The sequence below is a fragment of the Parus major genome, chromosome 1 (assembly GCF_001522545.3).
Source record: "Parus major isolate Abel chromosome 1, Parus_major1.1, whole genome shotgun sequence".
NCBI lineage: Eukaryota > Metazoa > Chordata > Aves > Passeriformes > Paridae > Parus > Parus major.
This window is the reverse complement of record NC_031768.1, coordinates 39,130,529-39,152,811: the sequence shown is the minus strand read 5'-3', so window position 1 is coordinate 39,152,811 and position 22,283 is coordinate 39,130,529. Positions and strand designations below refer to the sequence as shown.

At 41.3% G+C, this 22,283-nt stretch overlaps 1 protein-coding gene across 2 annotated transcripts in view; it reads right to left on the bottom strand.

The window, feature by feature from the left end:
• Window positions 1–9,009, bottom strand: part of STK24 (serine/threonine kinase 24) — a 52,616-nt gene extending 43,607 nt beyond the window's left edge. The window contains exon 1 of one of the 2 annotated variants that reach the window (XM_015624623.3): window positions 8,665–9,009. In XM_015624623.3, coding sequence (XP_015480109.1) covers window positions 8,665–8,706 — 42 coding nt within the window. In that variant the 5' untranslated portion in view covers window positions 8,707–9,009. Of the gene's footprint in view, window positions 1–8,168; window positions 8,294–8,664 lie in introns of those variants that run through there. The other variant, XM_015624633.3, reaches the window with a different exon arrangement.
• Window positions 9,010–22,283: the final 13,274 nt, after the last annotated feature.

Sequence of the window (22,283 nt, the reverse complement as noted above, 5' to 3'; positions counted from 1 at the left end):
AACATACTCCATTTAAAATTAACTCTTCTTAGTACCTAACAACACAACTTCTACAGAATAAAAATAGTCCAATACATTCTCAGATCCTATTTGTTTAATTTGGCCTCATGGCTCAAACTCAGCTGCAACCAACTAAATCAAATCACCTCTTCCTAATGCTCTGCATTTCCAACTAATGAGCTCCCAGACTTTTGCAAAGGCTCTTTGTAATACTCACACTTATGACAAGCTGCACTTTATGCTGTTTTGTTCAGTAATTCCAATTCCCAGGGTTGCACAGTTCTTCAGCACTGCCTCTCACGTGTAACAGGTGCCTTTAAATTTTGTCTTTTTCAGGCATTGCCTTTTTCTATGCAAAGGTCACTTTTCAGTCAGCAACTGTCGAGAACAGTCCTGGAGAAACCAGCAGTATCATCCACTCTGACACCACCTCTGCAGTACCTTCCTCACAGCCAGGGTCACACACATCTTGCAACATATTTTATTTTTATGAATCCCCAATTCTTATCCACATTAACTGTACCTTAAAGCCCAATAGAAAATGTTACTATAATTCACACTAGATGGATCCAACGTTATCCATAACCATTCTGAGAAGATACAGCTTAAGAGCCTTTTTCCACATTTCACTCCAGTTCTTATTTATTTTATGAAGAGTTATTCCAGTTATTGTAGAAAAGCATTAAAAATATTTCTAACTTCCAAGAATTATAAAGCATCTCCATAATTCAAGTTCTTAAACTTACCTGTGCAATTAATTTTACTTGCAGATCTGTAATTTCTCTAGCCAGCTCATTTGAAATAGACAATCATCTTTTAACACCTCCTTTTGTATACTTTTCATTTCACCAAATCCATTTCCAATTTGTCGGTCCAGTTCTCAAGACTGGGCCCAAAATACAACAATCTGAAGAGGTTCATAGATTTCTGGAGATTGTTTAGCTTGGAAAAGAAAAGCCTGGGATGCTGGAAATCTTACTGTGTGTGAATACCTGATGGAAAGGAGTAAAGGACACAGGGCCAGACTCTTCTCAGTGGTGTCCGGCAGAAGGACAAGATGCAACGGCCAGAAATTGAGTAATAGGAAACTTCATCTAAACTTCCAAAAATAAAAGAGAAAAAAACCCAACAAAACAAACCAACCAAACAACCAAAAAAAAAAAAACCAAAAAAACCACAAACCAAAAAACACAAAGGTAAAAATCCCAGCCTTTCTTCATGTAAGGATAATTCTACACTAGATTAGGGCTGCCCAGGGAGACTGTGGATCATCTGAGGTATCCAAAACTAGGATGGATGTGGTCCTGAGCAATTTGATGACTCTACCTTGAGCAGGAGGTGGACTCTATGTGCTCTGCAGGTCCCTTACAATCTCAGCTAATCTGTGATACACTTTCTATCACACCAAGAATTAGCTTTGCTGCTAAATTTACTACACCGAAACCTAATTTCTGCAGAAATGAGACAACATTGCTGCACATAATTTCTTTGATTTTTTTTTTTTTGGTCAAACCAGAGAAGAGAAATCTGCCAGGAAAGTTCATAAAGGAATTTTTCCCATGTACTCAGAGAACTTTGAGCCTAAAGCCAGTTGAAGTGAACAGCAGGCTGATGTCATTCTCCTTCACACAGTTCCCCATTCCAAGGAGGCATTTCAAAGGTGTCTAGATCACAACTTGCAATCTTTCAAAAACCATTTAAAGTCTCTTCATCTCAACACAGACCAATATTAAGCAGCTCCTCTTTTTATGTTGAAGTTTAATTTAAATATGTAAATTTGGGTACACTGCACAATTTCAAATTCAAAGCATGCAGCCCTCCCACAAACTTGGGCTACCAAAGCAAGGGGAAGGAAATAAAAAAAAACAAGATTAAAAAAAAAAAAAAAGCTCACAAGTTCTCGTTTTCAGCAAGATATATACACAATATATGACTAACAGATACAACATATAACACACTAAATTATTTCCTGCAGCTGGTGTGAAATTGAAATAAAACAGAGGCAGTAGGCAGATTATAAACTCTTAAATGGTTCAATTGTATCAATCCCTACCTGTACTTTCAGAGAGAAGTCAATTAACCCAAAAAGACAAAATATAATGAAGTATTTGGATTTATAGTCTATGACTTTTATCTAAACAAAGACATTTATAAGAAGCCTTAAAACTGGAACCAACTTTGAACTATCTCTCAGTCTTATTTATCAATAATAACGTAAAATGAGATAAACTACCATAGCCATCTTATAATTATCATGAATAGCAACAACTGATTTTATTTCATTTTAAGCAGACTAATCAGCAAAACATTGAATGAGAGGTACAGGACTAGTATGAAAGCATTCATCTGTAATAACTAGGTGTAGAACTAAGATCCAGCTCTTTCACTGAAAATTTGTCAATTATAAAATGTAACACGTAATTGTTTTCTTTCTTTCTTCATACACATTTCTTATTTCTCACTTTTCATCTCCTACACCATAGTTATTTAATGCAGACACTGCTACCATAAGGAAATTGTTTGGGTTTTTTTTCTGGGAGAAATAAAATATACCAAAAATACAGAGATTTAACAATATCAATACTTGAACTATCAAGAAAAAGAAACAACTGCCATAAATTCTGCTGTGAAACTTCAGTGGGTTAAAACAGGGGAGAGAAGAAGCAAAAAATAAAGCTGTAAACATTGCATCTCAAACACTGAAAGTTAAAAACATTTAACATGAATCACTATGGCAAACTAATACTCATTTGTCACACAGTTCAACTCTCTTGTTCTGATTTCTACCTAGATTGAAACAGGTTGTAAGCACACTTCCAGCAGGAATAAAAAAGTTCCCTAAAGTTAGCCTATCATAAAAGTATTCCTCAAGCCCTTGTATAACTCTCTTTCCACTTATTTTCAAGGAAAGTGCACTTATCTTACATTAGGAATACAAAATATTCAATTATTTATCAGCAACACAAATATAAGCATGCTTCCAGATTTCTAATTAACCAATACCATTTTCTGGGTACAATGTCCCCTGCACAAATCAGTCTGAAATTTTCTGATATTTTTCATTCAGAAAGCTCCTTAGTGTACAACCCTAAGAGTTTAATACCAAAAAGAATAGTTACCTAACTGTAGCCTGCTTCCAGAAAGCATATTTAATTAGAAGTTTTTCTGAGTTTCTTAAATTCCTCAGCTTTTAGTGCAACATCACTAAAAACTTTCATAACCTGTACCTGACTTCCTCCCTTCCATCCATTACACTTCTAAACTGTTGATTACTGCAATTAAAAATCCCTCCATGCCTTGGGCACACAGTGAAAACAACACACAATTATCAGCAGTAGGTACAGTATGGCAGTGAAACACAAGATGTATTTTAGACATCAAGAGAAAAACAGGAAAAGGAAAAATATCCCTAGAACAGTTTTAGAATAATGTCTTACACTTGCTAAAAAGCTAAAATGCTATAAAAATCAGTCTTAATTAGCTAAGCTACTGATAAAAAGTAAAATAAAGTAGTAGCTCTTTAGGGAAACCCCCAACATTATGACAAATGGCTGAATAAAGAATGCTAATAGAGGCAATTAGAAAGTTATGTTGCATTAATAGTACTTGAGAAAAATAAAGAAAATAGTGGATTTTAGGTTCTACAGCAATCCCATAATTTGAGGGGACTCTTCTTACACCCATCTGACAGCAAACCCAGATGTCTGCCAAGCAGGGCAACAAAAAATACAGTAAGTTCTCCTGATTCAAGCCTCACTTTTTATCAAGTTACACTGTTGAAAGCCCTTAGTTCTACACTAATGTAAAACCAGCACAGTCCGATGTTTGTGCATATATGCACACGGAAACTTACCCAGATCAACAAAGAGCTTACAAATAAAAACAGTTTTGATTATATAGCTGCATCCACACAAATTATTACTTCCAGGCACACAGAACATCACTGAATTAAACAGTACTCCACAAAAGGTGTATCATCACAAAAGCAATAACCAGATCAAATTCAATCACAGAATCATAGGATACCAGCTTGGAAGGTATCTCAAGGAAAATCTGGTCCAACCTTTCTCAGCAAAAGCACAGCCCAGATAAGGTAGCCCAGCACCCAGTCCAGCCATGTTTTAAAAGAGTCCAGCATTGGGGAATCCACCACTTCCCCAAGAAAATAATTCCAATGGTTGATTCTCCTAATCATGAAAAATTTTCCTTTTGTGTCCAATCAGAATCCTCTCCAGGGGTAACTTGTACCTCTTACCCCTCTTCTTTCCATGTGATTCCTAGTAAAAAGGGAGTCTCCATCTTCTCTGTAGACACCTTTTAAATAGTGGAACATGGTGATAAGGTCTCCAACCTGGGCTGTCCTTTCTCAATGCTAAACACACCCAGCTCTCTCAGCCCTCTCCCATATAAAAGGCTTCCCAGTCCTCCAGTCATATTTGTGGCCCTTCTCTTGACCCACTCCAGTTGTCCATATCTTTTTTGTAGAGCAGAGACCAAATTATTATAGAATGGATGCAGTATTTTAGATCATTAATAATTTATATTAGATGTCTTGTTGACTTGGTTAATCAGTGTTTAGTGCATCCTCGATTCCCCTTTCCATCCCACCCCCAAAAAAGGGAGTATGAGAAGAATTTAAGCAAATTTTGAAAACGCAGCCAAGATACGTACTTGTATTTTCTACTTCAGAAACACAAAAGATGCCACTATGTAAAAGCTGACATCAGAGCCTTGTACACCACTCATAACACAAGGCCCAATATTTAAATGTGTTCACTACATCAGTAGCCTTTTGTCTCTCCAGGGAACAAAGATGCCAGCTGGCTAAGAGGGTACCTTATTCAAACATGAAACTGGTACATGAAACTTGCCAAGACACAGGGCCAGCCTGACTGGTCTATGAGGATACCTGAAATACACAGTCACCATAAGCTGTATCTATTTACCTGTTCTGGAAGGGCATACAATGGAAATAGATTTTCCTGACTCCTCTCAAACAGCTCCATACATCTATAGCCCTGAAACAGCCTTTGGCTAAAGAGTGAGAAGATGTCCAACTTCATTTTCACCAATTAAAACTCTTCTGTGCTGGCACCCGAGGGCTGAGCTTGTAGTATGTCACAGAACCATGACATCTGTATCCAGGATATTTTAAAACCAATTAGCCAAAATCACAACAGTCCAAGGATCTGTCCAGTATTTAAGTGCTGTAAGTTCCTGCATAGTATTTTTCAAAGTATACCATAAACAGTAACAGTGAGCACAAACTCAAAAAAATAAAAAAATCAAACTGAGGAAAGCTGATCTCCTACACAGAAGCTGCAAATGGAAAGCAGTAGAAGCTAAGTGGCCTTTCCACAGTACCTTCAATTTAGCAACACAATATTTTGCAGATACCAAACACAGAGCTCACAGAGGAAGTGCTTAAAACAGTTTATTGTAAAAGGAGAATGAGTTACAATAAGGAAGACAGTAATACCTATAGTGCATAACTATGAAAGAACAGCCGTGCTGGATCAGAACAAAGGATCCTCTAGGCCAAGACACTTCTACAGTCAGAAGTTTACATCTTGGGAACAGAGCAAAAACAGACAAGTAAATGGCAGTATTTCCCAAAACACCCTTCCAGTCTCCAGAAAACTGACACTTCAGACACCTTCTGAGCCAGAAATGGTGCCTTTATACTTAACAACCTTTTCTGTTCATGTGTCAGGTTCCCACTTAAACTTAGTTAAACTTCTAGCATTTCTTGAAGCAAGACAGCTTGAATGTCAACCCTTATTTACATTTTACATGAAGAACCTGTAGCTCTTGTACTGAAAATACAATGAAGAATGAATAAAAATAACTTACTGCATAAACACTGTTATTGCTACAAAAAAAAACTGAAAAGGGAGGAAGATAAAAAAAGGGGTTTATCACACAGAAGAGGCTTGTCTTAAAGATGATGGAATTTTAGAAGCACCACAGGAATTTATTACCATAAATTTATAAACACAGTACTTGATTATTTAAAATACAGCTTCCATAAAGAAGCTTCAGAAGCTTACCACAGCCTTGAAATGCAGGCCAGTCTGAAAATCAAGGTCATATACACTTACTCCAAGCCAGCCTTGCAGGAATCTCACACATTTACAGGCAAACACACACTCTCCCCAGGCCACGTCCATACAGCATGAAGAAGAAAGACAGCACATCTTCAGTTTAGTAATGACGCAGTTTAACCCTGCACACTCAAACTCGTATGTACACAGAGCCCTTAAAACAAAAACAAAAACTTTGAGTCCAAACTTAAACTGCACAGAAATTGAGGTCAAAATCCAACTCTGCTTTTACTCAGGTTACAACATGCCCACTGTGCAGCAGACAGCACATCTCAGATTTTGACAACCTTCCAGCACCATCCTACATTTCCTCCACAGTTTTTCATTCCTTTGGCTCACTCTCCACCCACTCATTTTTTATGCATCACTCTTCAAACATCGATCAGACATCTTGTTCAGGAAGAAACATATTAGTCCTTCATTCCTCTCTCTATTGACACTACTGTGCTCACACCAAACAGCATTAATAAAGTGATGTCCCTCCAAGTGATTTTTTGGGGTCAAGAAGTTACTCTGCTCACACAGGCACGATGGCTGCTCTCTTGTGTAAGTACAGCAAAGAATGTCAGAAAGCTGCATAACTTGTCACTGACACTGCTTCTACCGTTTGTGGCAGAAGCTGGTAGGTGGGGAGGAGGAATCACACTACAGAAAAAGAAGACATAGTCCCGTGATTTATGCAATTTAATTATAACTCAGAGAACTAAGCTCCGTTCCTCTCTTCTACACAATGAAAAAGTCCCAAATCTTTTTCTTATCTAAGAAGTAGATGTCACACATTGTATGTACTTTACTCTTTGAACATTTATTTGGAAGTAAAATCAAAGAGAACTGTGTACTGAAAACAGACCGCTATAAAACTGCTACATATTCTGACAGCATGGAAATAGATACAGACATCTTGAACTGGGCACAGAAAATTAGTGAGCAGCATTCACATTGCTCACAGACTTTATGCCTCTACCTATCCGCAAATCTCTAGTTTGGTGTTCTCAGGGGTTTTTTTAGACAATGAAAGTTCACACTTGAGCAACTCTCATAGTAACAGAACAAAAATCATGAGAATAGTAACACCATTTTGAGTAAAACTATTTGAAGCAAAGTCCCAAATTACATGGACTAACAAGAACCATGAAGATCCACCCATTCAGTACAGCTAACAGTACTCTAAAATGAAATAATAAGTCAATAAAAAGCACAGGTCCTTAGATCATGCAGTGACATACATCATCAGTACATACATACTGATGAATAATCTTCATTCTCTCACTTCCAAGCAGCTAGAAATCTGACTTTTAAATGCTAAAGTGTTATAGATTCTGTCTCAAAGTAGGTAGTTGTCTCAAAGGAATTACAAAAAAAAAAAAAAAAAAAGAATAAAGCCCAAACAATATCCAGTCAATCAAGAAACCCTCATTTCTCTGTCTCTGGTATTCAACAAACTGATCATATTTCAAAGGTGAACTTGAACTCTCAACAGCAGGATCTACACAGCAATAAATTAATTAGCTCAGAGTGTAGGCCTGCATAAGCTATGGGGTATCCAGTATTATATATGAGCATATAATTCATGCAGTGCCTAAGCATGTAACACTTTCAATCCAAATCCGCAGATTTTGCAAAGAAAAGAGATTCATGACTCAGAATCTTGACTCACAATAAAACAAACCAGGGAAAATCAATACTTAAACCAAATGATGCACAAACACTTTCAATCCAGGAGACAAACCAAGAGCAACTCTTACATGCCATTCATAAGTTGTTCCTTTGTGGATAAGGGCAAGAAAGTTTCTAATCTTTTTCTAATCAGATGTGGGAAACATTAGAATAACAACACTCAGATACCAATGACCTTAATGTTTTCCTCGCAGCAGTTTCCATTTAAACCAATAAAAACGAGGGGGGGGGGCGAGGGAAGCCAGCTCAGTCAGCACAAAACCGCACTAGTTATTTCAAATATAGACAATTGAGACACAGAACGCGCAAATTCCACCGTATAACAACAGCAGCTGACCGATTCTTGGAATCAAACCCAGGAGCCAAACACGATTCCCGAGCACCCACCTCAGAGCAGCACCACAGCCATGGGCACTGCAGCATGCGCTGAAGGTCAACATTTCCAGGCCCTGCTTGTACAGGCTGGTTTTCCGTTTGCTTCCCCTACCAACCTCAAATTAACGGGGCCGAAAATCGCCCACTGATCCGGGGTTCGTTTTAGGAATTAAAAACACCGAGGAGAACTCCCGGCCGGGGGAGGGGGCCACACGCCACGCTCCGCTCGCCTGCAGCGAGACAGCGGCTGCCGAGGACGGATGGAGGGAGGCAGAGGCAGGCACGGATCCACCGGGCGCAGGGACCTCGCTGGGCACCACGCCATGCGCTGACAGCACGTTTCGTCTCCATCCCGCTCCCCTGCCCCCAGCCCAGCCCCCGTGGCCGAGCCAGAGCCAAGAGGCGCTTTCTGCCCTCGCCCTGTTCCCCCAGCCCCGGGAATCTCCCCCCGTACACCCACCCTGGCCCGAGGTGCGCATCCGTGCCTGCCCTTGGGGCAGCTGCTCACCTGCATCCCCGGCAGCCCCGCCTGCACGGGGGAGTGAGCCATGGCGGCGGCGGCGAGGGAGGCTGGGAGGGAGCCGGGTCTCCTCAGGCGGCTCCAGGGCACAGGGTTGAGCTCATCTCCACGCTCTCTCACACACAGCACCACCGTCCTCCGCCTCCTCCTGGCCCTTCTCCTGGGCGAGCAGTAGGAAAGGGGTCGTCCCAAGTCCGGGCTCTCCAGGCCCCCGTCACAGATGCAAAGGCAGCAGCGGCTTCCTCATCCCTCCTCCTCTTCCTCCTCCTCCTCCGGGCCGGGCAGGCGACACGATGACAAACCTGAGGCGGGAGGAGGAGGCGAAGGAGGAGGGGGCGGAGCGGCAGCGGCGGCCCCGCCTCCGCGGCGCGGTACCTGCCCGCCCGCCGCCGTGGGCGCGGCCGGGCCCCCACACGCCGTGCCGGGGTTCCACACACGGGTCCGGGCCCCACACGCCGTACCGGGGTTCTACACACGGGTCCGGGCCCCACACGCCGTGCCGGGGTTCCACGCACGGGTCCGGGCCCCCACACGCCGTGCCGGGGCCGCTCCGGGGCCGCTCCGGCGCCCCGCGGAAGGCAGCGCAACGCCGGCGCTCCGCTGGAGGCTGCTTCTTGACTTCCTGTCAGAAGCTGTAGAAGCCCCAAGCCAACATGCCAGGCGTGCTTCTTCTGTAGCTCCTAAACGGGAGCAGAGTGGGTCAGCACTGAGGTCTCTCCCACGCAGAAGTTCTGCATGCATGCAAATCTCCTGAGAACTCGACAATGTTCTTTTCTTTGTTACAGCTGGCGTTTAACAGTCGGTCACACAGCTTCCCATGTGCCATGGAATGCCCTAAAATTCTCCCCTTTTTCCGCTCCGGCACAAAAAACTAGGTAGTTTCACGATTGTTAAAGTGTTTGAAACCTGTCAGCCGGTGGGGCTGGGATCCATAGAACAGCGAGGTTCGGTCTTTTCGAGTGTTTTTTTTAAAATGATGTGAGCATCTATTGTACCATAAGTTGCTTTTCATTAGATAATTCACTAGAGTTTGTACAAATCTCTTACCTGCAAGAAACACTTGAAAATAGAAAATAGCCTTATTTAAAAGTGGTTGGAACTTTCACTGAAGTTTCTTCTGTAGTTACAATATTCTTTGTTGTCCTGTGTGGGCTGAGTTAATGCTACACGATCTGGTTTTCATGAAACTTGGAGACACATAAATGTTCCTAAGATCTCTGCCTCAAAGTATTACTCAAATAAAATTAGCCAACAGCTTTATGCAGGCAAGTAAGTGTGCCCACACACAAGCACGTTGTTTTTTTTACCTGAGATAATAAACTAAATATACCAGCCCATGACTACAGTGAAACAGGAAAGGCTAGAAACTGTATAGAAAATTGAATTACTGGAATTCTTTTTTCAGTCGTTCACGAAGGAGTTGATAATTTCCTTAATGGAGGATGGAGTTCAGATTCTGTGTGGTTTGGCTCTCAGGAAACACAAACAAGTTTCTACTGTTTACTGGTATGTAATTTTCAAAGAAATGTAAAATCTTATAATTTGTGTTCTACCTCTATCAAAAATCAAATAACGATCATGAGAATCAGTATCAAAACTCTCTATTTAGACTGTTTTCTAAAGTATTTTTGCAATCTTTTTTTTTTTTAAAAAAAGGGTTTAATATCTCCATGGTCACTCCCCTGTTTGCAGTAAATTTTTCTAGCTTGTTAGGGAGAAAGTCAGCAGGCTACTGCTGACTTTGTCTCATGAATATCATTGCGCTTTTGCTACATCACATATTGTAAATGTGAGTTTTACCATTGCCTATGCAGTTTGTTGGGCTGTTTTTATATATAGTCATTAAGATATGGATTTTATCCACTGCTTTACTTTTTCTGCAGTTGCACATTCAGTGTGGAGTCAAAATAAAGAAGGTACTCAAGTCTTCTCTTTTGTATTATGAAAGGTGTACAACTGTTATTTTATCTCTACGAGTACATTCTTTGGGATTTAAATAATTTTCACAAGGAATATACACTTGACTTGGTAGAGGTGATTCTGTTTTATCTTGTTAATTCCTTTTCTACATTTAGGTTGTAGATTCTCTAGCTCAAAGCACATAAAAGTTTGTATTCTGCTCTGAAGTGACTTCCACCATGAAAGCTCCTGGCCTGGGGCCACCGTGAGGTCTTCCTATTGTTTGTATGCCATCACAGATTAATTTCATCTCAAGGTTTGGAAGTTCTGCAATATATGTTCAACAAGATTCTGTGCCTGAAAAAATAACTGCTTGAGACATGGAATAAACTCTATGGGCAGATTTATTGTCAAATGCAGGAAAGCAATGGAGCAGATTCAAAACTCTTCAGTCATATACCAGATACCAGTCCAAGTTAAGTTCTAATGAAGTCAGAACAATGTATTAAAAGGTCAATATCTTGTCAGCTTCTAAATTTTATACTGCATCTCATGTTCTGATACACTTCCAATTTCTCCCAGAACTTGTAGGAATTTTTTTAAATAGTTTTGAATGTAATTTTAAAATAATGAATGTGTGTGTTTGCTGTTCACTTTGTAAATGCTAGTCTTTCAGTCTAAATTTCAACTCCATCTCACAGACTAAATAACAGAAGCCTTTCAAATTTTTCTCTCCTTTTCTCAACCTTTTGTGGGTTTTTTTAATCTTTTCTGAGAAAAATAGATTTTGTATATTATAATCCAAAGTAAGGCTAGTCTTGCAGAAATCTTTATTAAAAATAGAATGGTTACATGTTATGCTAGCCAACCATCTCAATACAATGACTAAGACTTCAAAAATAAACACTTCTTACCATTAAGACAGTTCCCTGATGTACCTTTTTGGAGCCAGATGTTCCCAGCATTCAAAGATTCAATTTATTTTATGTGACAATTTCTCAATAACTGGTTTGCTTTCAATTGAACATGATACTTTGAATATGCAGAGATTTTCTGCTTTGCTAGTTATGTTTAAGCCATGAATTATAGCATTTCAGTCTCCAACGGTAAGCGAGGAGTTACAAAAGAAAAATATAATTACATAATTGTAGAGGCTGTGACTGTGAACTTCTGCTTATAAATACCTGTGAAGAAAAGATGTTTTCCTTACTGACAAAGACTTAAACTTCTCAAATGAACAATGTAAGGTCATTGGTGTTTTCTAAGATGAAAGGTGCAGCAGGAACCCAGCTCTTTTTAAATTTGTAATAGCAAACATGTGACTCTTGCCTGCATCACACAATGCACACAAGGCTCTTCACAAATGGACCTTTAAGAATGTAAGTGTTCCTGGGGGAAGAGCAGAGGTCCTCACACAGATCTCTAACTGACCACAGAGAGGAAAGAAAAAAACCTTTCACAGTGGGGGGTGTTACCAGTAGGCTCTTGCAGGACCAATATGGGACCCATCTTGTTCAGTAAATCCATGAATGAGCTAGGAAACAGACTAAAGAAAATCGACAGTCTTATATTGCCCATTATCATGAGGAAAAAACTAAAAGAAAGCCCAAGGAGTTGAAGAAAAATCTCAGAGTGACTGCTGAGTGACATGCCAGCAGATGGGGGTTCAGCATTGATATGTGCTCCTTCAGCAGAGTTGAAGAATGTCAGAATATGAGTGCTGTAAATATCCTCAATGTGGGCCTACAGAACAGCAGCTTTCTGGGAAAACTTTATAAGCATGACATACCTAAATCAGTGAATTAAACCCCCGAAGGTATAATTAATGTTCATTTCTGCACACTGAGTCATCCTGACTATGCTTCTCTTTTCAAATCAATGCTCAGTCCTTTCACCTTTCCTTTCTGGGACATCTGCTCAAACAGCAACTTACTCTCCCAGGAATGAGCCAAGGAACCAGACAAGGGCAGGATGCAATTTTATTGAATATATATATATATATGCTTAGTGATAAAAGCTCATTTCCCTGTAAATAACCAAAAATATCCCTGTGTTGTCCAGGACTAATATTTTCCCTGCCTTTTGGTTGTGTATGCACCACAAGATTAGTTTCCAGTCTACTTCCAAACTATGCAGCAATGATACACCTACAAAACATTGATGTTTTCTCTGTTTCCACCAAAATTTTAAAATTTTAATTTCCTTTGGAAAGGGTGTCCCTTCTACAAAGTTTGTGATGGAGCCTTTCTTCCTCTCAAGATGCCATGGCTAACCCTGCAGCTGTGTATTTCTTCCAGCAGAGGAAGCCTGTGTAGTTTCAAAAGCACACAGCTTGCCTTCCACATGTTCTGGTTTAACAAGCCATTTGTCAGAATGTGATTTTGTCAATTACAGAAGTAAAGCTGGAAGTTCAAACAATGGCATTCTACTTTAGGTCTTGTGAATGCTGAAGGGGAAAAAAAATCGGTTATTAAATTATGTCCCCAAAGAAAAAGCCTTTTTCTTCTATGTTTGTATGTATCGTGCCATTTTGTATATATTTCCCTTCCTGTGTGATGTCATTCATATCATTCATAGAAAATGGCAGGTTTTTGAGATTCATAATAAAAGAAAATTCACATTCTTGTAGAACTGAGAATCATAATGGATTAGCCAAAATGAGGCAGGAAATGGAAGAAACATCTTGAGTGTTATATGCTGTTTATTAATAATGAGCAGAATATAAGTGCCTGAAAGTATTTTAGTATTCCAGGCAGACAATTAAAATTAGATGGAGACCTAAAGCTCATTAAGAAACATGAGATTGATTTTACTGTCCTATGCCTCTGTCCCTGAGGAGCATCATTGCTTTTTATAAGCCTTTCTCTTAGCCCCTTGTCACACAAACCAAACATCTGCAAATGGAAGAAAACATACCTTCCCTATCTTTTTCTCACATTTCACATTTTATAATGGAGACATCAGTTCTTATCTCAGGTTAATGTCTGTGTAGACATCGGGCTAGCAAATTCTCTGAACTAAATGGATCCATTAAGGGTGACCTTTAATGGATTTAAACTAAAATAGAGTCAATTTAGATTAGATAGACAGAAGAAGTTTTTTACAATGAGGGTAATAAAACACTGGAACAGGTTGCCCAGAGAGGTGGTGAATGCCACATCCCTGTAAACATTAAAGGTCAGATTGGACTGGGCTCTGAGCACCCTGGTCTACCAGAAGATGTCCCTGTCCCCAACAGGAGGGTTGGACTAGATTACCTTTACCCTTCTAGCCCAAACTATTCTGTGATTCTGTGACCCTGTAATCATGCTGAGACACTCACCTTAGACAGTCCATGTCATCACAGATATGAAATATTTGCTTGCAGGCTACAGTTGTCCCAGCAGAAAAAGCTGCACTGTTTCTCATCAATAGCTGATAAGTAGCAGTCTTACAACTGACTGCACTACTTCACTATTTTAATTCAAGGATTATCTCATTTTTTACTCTTCATTAATTTCATTATATACCAACTGTTACCTGTAAAATCTTGTGTTGTAAGAAGTGTATCGCATTCATCTGTTGAATAAATAAACATATGGATTCCTGCAAGTACCAATTATCACTGTGGGGTGTTGTTACCAAATGAAAATCATCATGATGTTATGAGTTTTTCAGAGTACAGCTTTGTGCTGTGTTTAATCCAACTTAACTGCAGTCTACTGCCAAAGTGCTGATCCCACTCTTCCTTTCTCTCAGCCCTAGCTCCGGTCCTTGCATTAGCAATCACATGCCCACTTGGTGATTTGGATCAGTTCTCTGATCCCAAGGGAAATGCATCCACATCCTGCTGGATTAGTCTCTCCTGTGGCAGCAGACTCTGCGTGTCACACAGCAGAGACACCGTGTGTGAGGGAGGGGAGTGAGGCCAGCACCTCTGGTAGCCCACAGTTAGCTCAGATGAGCCAGGAGGTGAAACTCCATCCAGAATGTCCTCTATGGAGTAGGATGGTGGCTCCAGCTCTGTCATACCACAAAAGCCACCTTCTCAGCTTGCAGGAATGAATGCTCCTGCCTGTGGTTTAAGGCCAGAGCTCCGTATTCATAGAAGTCAGTCTTCACAGAGAATGTACAGAAGGAAACAGTGGAGGGATGACTTTGCTGACAATAAACCTCTTTGCTAGGTAATTAGAGACCCTCAGCCTGCAGTCTTCATGGCCCAAAATTTAATACCAGGAAAGGAAAAGCCAGAAATCAGATACCCTAAAAAAAAAAAAAAAAAAGAAAATGTGAGCTTGTTATTTTGGGAAGGTTTCTGTTAGACCATAAACTATTTTCTAGCACTTGAACCTGCCATCATCCCCACTAGGTATGTGTGGGGGATAGCTACAGCTTGTAACTGTGCCCCACAAAAATACAGCTCCTGTGCATGTACCTTCCTCCTCTGCCCATCCTTCCCATTCCATTTAGCCTTCTGAAAGTAATTACCCAGCAAGTTCCTGTTGTGCTCACAATGCTCTGACATGATCCAGCCATCTTCCACCTCTTCCTGCAGTCCTCCTCTCATTCACAAAAATCAGCTGCAACCTTCTACTTGCACCAGACCTTTGGCAAGATCCCAGAGCCTCGCGCTCCTTTGGCATCTACAGTTGCCAGCTCAGTTTTCCTCCTATCTTTTTCATGAGAGCAGGCTTCCTGGGGATTTTGGACTGAGTATATCTCTTCTGCCAGCTGAGGTAGTGGGTACCTGATGCTTTTATTGCAAAGAAGAGCAGATCTTGCTGTTCCACATCAGCACTACTCTTCTCTCCTGCACAGAAGCAAATTTACAGGGTGAGCTATGGACTGTAGGTTTCTATTTACATTTCAGTAGAGTAGCAGAGCTGCAGTCTTCCCATCCCACTGTCTCCTGACAGCACAGGGATTTGCCTCAGCATCACAGCTGCAGAAGGCCACAAATCTACTTTTTTCTTCTGTTGAAGTTTAAGTGAGGGAAAACATATATAAGCGCTTGAAACTGCTACCAGGAATTACTATTGTGAAGAAATACAGAGATGACTCTCCTAGACACTTTGTATACAGACTTACTTGGGTTAAATGCAAGTTTCTGCTACACTCAGTGTTCAGAAGTCACCTTGACAGTCTGTTTTTCCTGGGTGAGGTTCTAGTTTCTTATCCAAATACTGCAAATTTGTCAGATTTTTACTCTCAGTTCTGTTCTTTCTGCACCTTGGACCAGGAATATATCCTGCCCCAAAGTGCATCTTCTTCCCAAACTCCCCAGGTGCAATTCATGACCTTCCCTACTATTCTCTTGAGAAACTCTTCAGTACCAACTCAGAGGTACTGTGTATCAGGTATTGCATATCTTTTTATACATACACATATATATATATAAGGTGATGTGATTTGTGATGGAGCCTTTCTTCCTCTCAAGATGCCATGGGTAACCCTGCAGCTGTGTATTTCTTCCAGCAGAGGAAGCCTGTGTAGTTTCAAAAGCACACAGCTTGCCTTCCACAGCTAGATTTGGCTGTGCATTTATGTTCTGGTTTAACAAGACACTTGTCAGAAAGTGATTTTGTCAATTGCAGAAGTAAAGCTGGAAGTTCAAACAATGGCATTCTACTTTAGGTCTTGTGAATGCTGAAGGGGAAAAAATTGGCTATTAAATTATGTTCCCCAAAGTAAAAGCCTTTTTTTTCTATGTTTGTATAAAACATGCCATTTTGTATATATTTCCCTTCCTGTGGTGAAGTTCTGTGCACTGATATCGTACTGATATCAGCACAAAGATTCTCATCAACTTCACTGGACTCTTGATTTCTGATGTTTGTAGGTAGTACATAGGCTTCCCAGCCCATGGCACATCTTCCTTTTTACCTGCATATAGGTTGACATTATTGTCACTGATTTATTTGCATGAGCAGTTTTCTCAAAGAATGTAATACAGCCCTATGCTTGCAGTTACTTTTATTTATGAAAGTAAATTAAAAATTTTTAACCTGTTCCTCACTATAGCTGAAGGTTTTACCATGTGTCTTCCCATCATTCCTCCAGCAGAAGCACAAGATCATGTAACTTTTATACTCTGACTGTTAAGCAAAGATGCACTTTCCAAAGATGCATCTCTGTGATTTTTATACACATAAAGTATACTATATTTAATTACTTGAGTGTTTAATCAACTTCTGTAGAGATTATTTTTAAAACATTTCTGTTCAGCTTTAAGATTATATTTTGAGTTTCCCAGGAAGTTCATGTGCAGCATCATTAGGGTGTTTAACTGCTCAAAGACTGTCCTTTCCAACAACCACATCTTTCTTCCGCACTGTCATGTTGGCTTAATCTGAGCTGGAAACCACACCCCTCCCCTAAAATCCTAAACTGAAGTTTCCTCTGCTTTCCATGGGGCAGACACAGTGGAGAACAGAGCAGGAAGGAGCAGCCCCAACAGTCCTTGCACACAGGTCCTTGGCTGCAATCTGAAGATTGGTTAGAATGCCTGAGGAGCTGCCATCCAGTGACTTTCCCAACTCCTCCCATCCCAAACCTCTGTCACTGGGCATCTCAAATGACCACATCAACCCTTCCCAAATCATTTCAAGTATGTGATGCTTGGGTTATGCAAATCTCCTCTGAGCAGTCCTGCCTCCCAAAGCTCTCCCATCCAAGTCACAATTCATGCAAATCCCTTCTGCTTTGACATGTCCCCAGAACCAGGTTGCCTGAGGGTCCATGCAGGGGCTGATCACAATTCACTCAACTCTTAAAACAGCAGCAGCCATAACCTCACAGTCTATGGATGTTCCTTGTTGTCCTCTCAAGGACTATATCCAAACCTCTTCTCTTAGCATGTCTGAGTTTAAAGTTTGCAGAATAGCTCTAAAACCTGCATCTGTATACGCTTGAGAAGATGTCAGGATGAAAAGTGCAGTGCTTAAGAGATGTCTTAAACTGAATGCTACTCAGGAATGAGCTGCTCTTCCAACAAACTCCCTTAATGGACAATGTTTAGCTGGCATGGCCTCACCAAGAGCCATCTTGGAGAGCTGGGGCTCCTATCAAATGTGGTGATTTTGGCTTTCTTGTTAATGACAGGGTGGGCTGAGTAGTTGTACAACAGGTTAACAGCCTGGGAAGCCATCCAGGAGGCAGGAATCTGAAATCAGTGCATACTCAGTTTGTCAGAACCAAATGAAGCCCAATTCAGCCCAAATTTGTATCTACTTAAAAGTAATGGTTTGCTGAAGTGTCTACACATACTTCTGTTTAACATGGTGCTGTTTTTTCTGGGGCTGTTTTCTCTGGGGATTAGTCTTCTGAGCCCACAGAAGCCAATTTGTCTGACATTTTTCTCAGTTACAAAAACACCCTAAATTTGCTTGTGGTTTTGTTTCTTAGGGCAGAGTTTCATGCCTGGGGTTTGAGTCCTGCAGTTAAATTGAATTAAGCACAAGAAGCCAGTGATTTTGTCATCTCTTAGAGTAAGAGTGTTGGGTGTTGCAGCACAATCAGCTTTATTCTTGTTCTTTATTATTCTTCAATATCAGAGTCGGTTTTTTATAATACCACGCGAGTTTTTGTCAATTTTAATAAATTTTTTAACGTTTTTAAGAGAGGCAAATTCCTTCAATGCTGCCAGAGACTCTCTCTTGCTAAAATCCACCCAAATACGTTTATTTTTCTAAAATACAGCAGCCCTATGATCTCCAAAAGCAATGCTGATCTATGTGTCTGACATGATACAATAGTGATTTAGGTATTTTCATAGGGTAATCTGAAGCTTGTGATACCTGCGAGAGAAACTAATAAGTTAATAAATCAAGCTAATAATGTAGAGGCTTTTTCTGGGCGTGCCTCTCCAGCCCCTTCCCTGCCACTGTATTTTTCTGCCACCTGGTGGTGGAAAATGACGTCCTGGGGAGGGACCCCAGGACACTTGGGGAAGATTTGCCTGAGCAAGGGGTCTAGAGTTGTCAAATAAAGGTTAAACAAAGGTAGGAAAGTGTCGTTTATTTTATATCTGCCAAAATTACCTAGAGTCTGTAGTCACAGACTGGTGTTTCACTGCAAAAAGCCCAATCCAGGCAAAGCAAATAAATCCTTCCTGCTCCACAGGCTGCCTCAGACAGGTGGGAAATAGCTTTGGGCTTCTCTAATTCCTCCTGGTTTTGCCAAGCTCCCTGAGCTGGAAATAGATGGCACAGAACAGCATCTTGGGTCTGCCCCCTACAACCGGGGTGGCAGCAAGTCAGGGAAGGAGCTGAATTCGTAACCTGTGTGCTGTGGGTGCTGGAGCAGCCATCTGCTCTGAAGCTGTAGTGGAGAAATCATGAGTCACACTTGAAATAAATGCATGAAATAAAACTGAAAACCAACCAACCAAAAGATGCCAAACCCCAGCTTGAATTTCTGTAACTCAATCAGGAATGCGTTTGTCAGTGACCACTACCTGGTCCAAAACAGGGGGAGGGAGGGGGTCTGTGGCATAACATCTTGCTCTGCTACAGCAGAGAATATAATGACCATTAGTCTCATACTTCTGCTCCCTGCAAGACAGCAGGGGCAGATGTGGAGAATCTGGAGGTTCTCTCTTTGCACCCTTCCCAATTTCCATGCTCAGTTTCTTAAACAAAGTCTCCTCCTCCAGTTTCAGCACTCAGCCAGGCCTGCCACCCTGGGACATCCACATCTCTAACTTGAGTACACTTGTGTAGTAGTGTTCTACTCCTACCCTCCTATGTTTGGGATCAGATTTCAATATAAATGCATTCAATATCATTAATTCACTTAGGTGGTTGCAGAGCTGGCCTCAGGCACTCTGTTGAACTAAAGTACCAGCCTGAAGGAGGAAGGAAAATGGAATTAACCTTTACTTGAAATATTTCTTTGTACAATAAGACCTTTAGGAAATAGAACTCCTATCTAAGTAGAAAACATTTCCAATTTTAACTACCAAGAAAGGATGTTACGGCTCTGGGAGCATTAATTATTTTTTGTTCCATTTTGGTTTTTGTTTGTTTGTTTATTTGGGTTTTTGGGTTTTTTTTTTTGTTGTTTTTTTAAAGTTTGTAAGTATTTTTCCCAGCTGGGAAAGGACTGTGTTCAACTTAGAATTTAAAAAAGCCCTTTATGGGCTAAGATGGAAAGAAGCTCAGACAGGAACATACACTGCATTTCTCTGAATCTCACAGAAGGAGGATAAACGCAATTTCACGTGAGCAGACAGCTGAAATTTCATCTTAATCTCATGAGAGTTTTATTTGCCACTTATGGCAGCAGCAGATCAAATGAGGGATTGCAACAGCAATTTGAGAACAAGTGCCGTGACAGTGCCTCAATATTTTGTGCTTAGCTCTTACATAATTTTATTCATTATTTTATTTAGTTATGTGTCTTCTACAGTTTAGAATTTTAGCTCCCCCTCACCCCCAAAATATAGCAATAGTGTTATGGAGACAGAGCTGCTTTCACTGCAGATATTCTCCTTATGAGTGCTGCAGAAGGTCTTATGACCATTTTGGCACTGAAGGGAAAACCAGCTCTTTCATCCCAGTACATCTGCCAGCAAAAGCAAACCTGTCTGATTAGCATCTGCAATCATTAGGAATTAGCTGGCCAATGTGACACCCATCTGCAGGAAAGGTCGGGAGGGGGATTCCAGCAGCCTGTCAGCCTGATCTCAGTGCTTAAGGCAGGTTATGGAACAGATTGTCTTGAGTGTGATCACATGGCACACGCAGGGGATCAGGCCCAGCCAGAAGAGGTTTAGGAAAGGCAGGTCGTGCTTTACCAAACTGCTTCCCTTTTATGTCAGGGTGATACATCCAATGGATGAGGGAAAGGCTGGGGGTGTTACCTACCTAGAATTCAGTAAAGCCTGTCTCCCACAGAATTCTGCTGGAAAAGCTGGGAGCCCATGGCTTGGATAGGTGCGCTCTTTGTAGGGTAAAAAACTCTCAAGAGTGGCAGTGGATGGAGTTAAATCCAGTGGTGTTCCCCTGGGCTCAGTATTGAGAACAGTCTTGCTTAATATCTTTAGTGATGACCTGGACAAAGGGATCAAATTCTCCCTCAGTTTGCAGAGGACACCAAGCTGGATGGGATCTGCTGTAGGGCAGGAAGGCTCTGCAGAGGGATCTGGATAGCAGGGATCCATGGGCAGTGGCCAATGGTATGAAGTTCAAAAAGACCAAGTGCCAGGTCCTGCCCTTGGGTCACAACCACCTGTAGTGCTCCAGGCTGGGGACAAGTGGCTGGAAAACTTCCCATCAGAAAAGTATCTCAGGGTGCTGATCAACAGCCAGCTAAACATGAGCCAGCAGGGAGCCCAGGTGGCCAAGACCAGTGGCATCCTGGCTTGCTTGTTACATATTGCATCAGTAATAGTGTGGCCAGCTAGAGAAGTGATTGCCCTCCTGTACTCAGCACTGGTGAGGCCACACCTCAAGTCCTGCGCTCTGTTTTGGGTCCCTCACTACAAGAAGGACATTGAGGAGCTGGAGCATGTCCAGAGAGGGGCAATGGAACTGCGGTAGGATCGGGAGCACAAGTCCTGTGAGGAGCAGCTGAGGTGGCTTGGGGGTGTTTAGTCTGGAGAAAAGGAGGTGTTGCTAGAGGACACAAAGTATTGCAAGGGTTCCCAGAAATCACACGCACAGCAGCCACTTTTCGTGAGGCAAAAAAAGCCTTTATTGCAGCGTTTTCTCAACCCTTATATAAGCTTCTCCAATCAGGTCACACTGACTGGTAGAAGGAACAACACCTCTCTCATCCCATCGGTGGGATAAGAGAGACAACGCTCTCAGAACATCTGTGTCTTGTTTTGGGAAAGTAATTCTTTATTTACAAAAATAATCCTTGAATGAGAAAAGTTCCCAAGATTTTCCCTTGGGAACAGTCAGCGCCTGAGAGCTTGAAATTCTCTCAGGTTCAGAAATCATGTCCACAAGTAGGTGTAGTGGAGACCTGATCCCCCTCTAAAACTGCCTGAAAGGAGAGTGTAGCCAGGTGGAGATGGATCTGTTCTCCCAGGAAACCAGTGATAGAATGAGAGGAGAGGACCTCAAGTTGTGCCAGGGGATGTTGAGATTGGATGTTAGGAGAAACTTCTTCTCTGGAAGAGTGGTTAAGCATTAGAATGGGCCACCCAGGGAGGTGGTGAAGTCACTATCCCTGGAAGCATTCAAAAAATGGTTAAACGTGGCACTCCACAATATAGTACAGTGGACAGGGTGGTGTTAGATCTAAGGCTGGACTTCATGATCTTGCAGGTCTCTTCCAACCTTAATAATTCTATGATTCATGTAAACATATAGATACTCAGTGAAAAGCACAGGTCCCCTTTTGCTCATCTTCTTCTCCTCTCTGTCCTCTCTACACAGTCAGAGCAACTGTTAAACTCCCTGGACTAAAGCCGTCCTCTGGGGTTCAGGTGATTTATGCAGAGCTTTGACTCAGGACTAGGAATGAGCATGGGAAAGGGACAACATTTAACAACCCACAGCTCTCATGTTACTCTTGTGCTGTGATAAATGATACAAAATCCTATCTTGCAGTGGTGGCTGTAGGAAGAACAGCAGTGATTGAATTAGGGGGGAAACGGGGGACCTGTAATTTTCCTGAACTTCTTTCAGGAAAGGTGGTGGAGGAGGATGATTTTAGTTGTTACTTCCCCTTGGCTAATTCGTCTCCCTTTCACACTTTAAGGCATGACCCAGTTATTT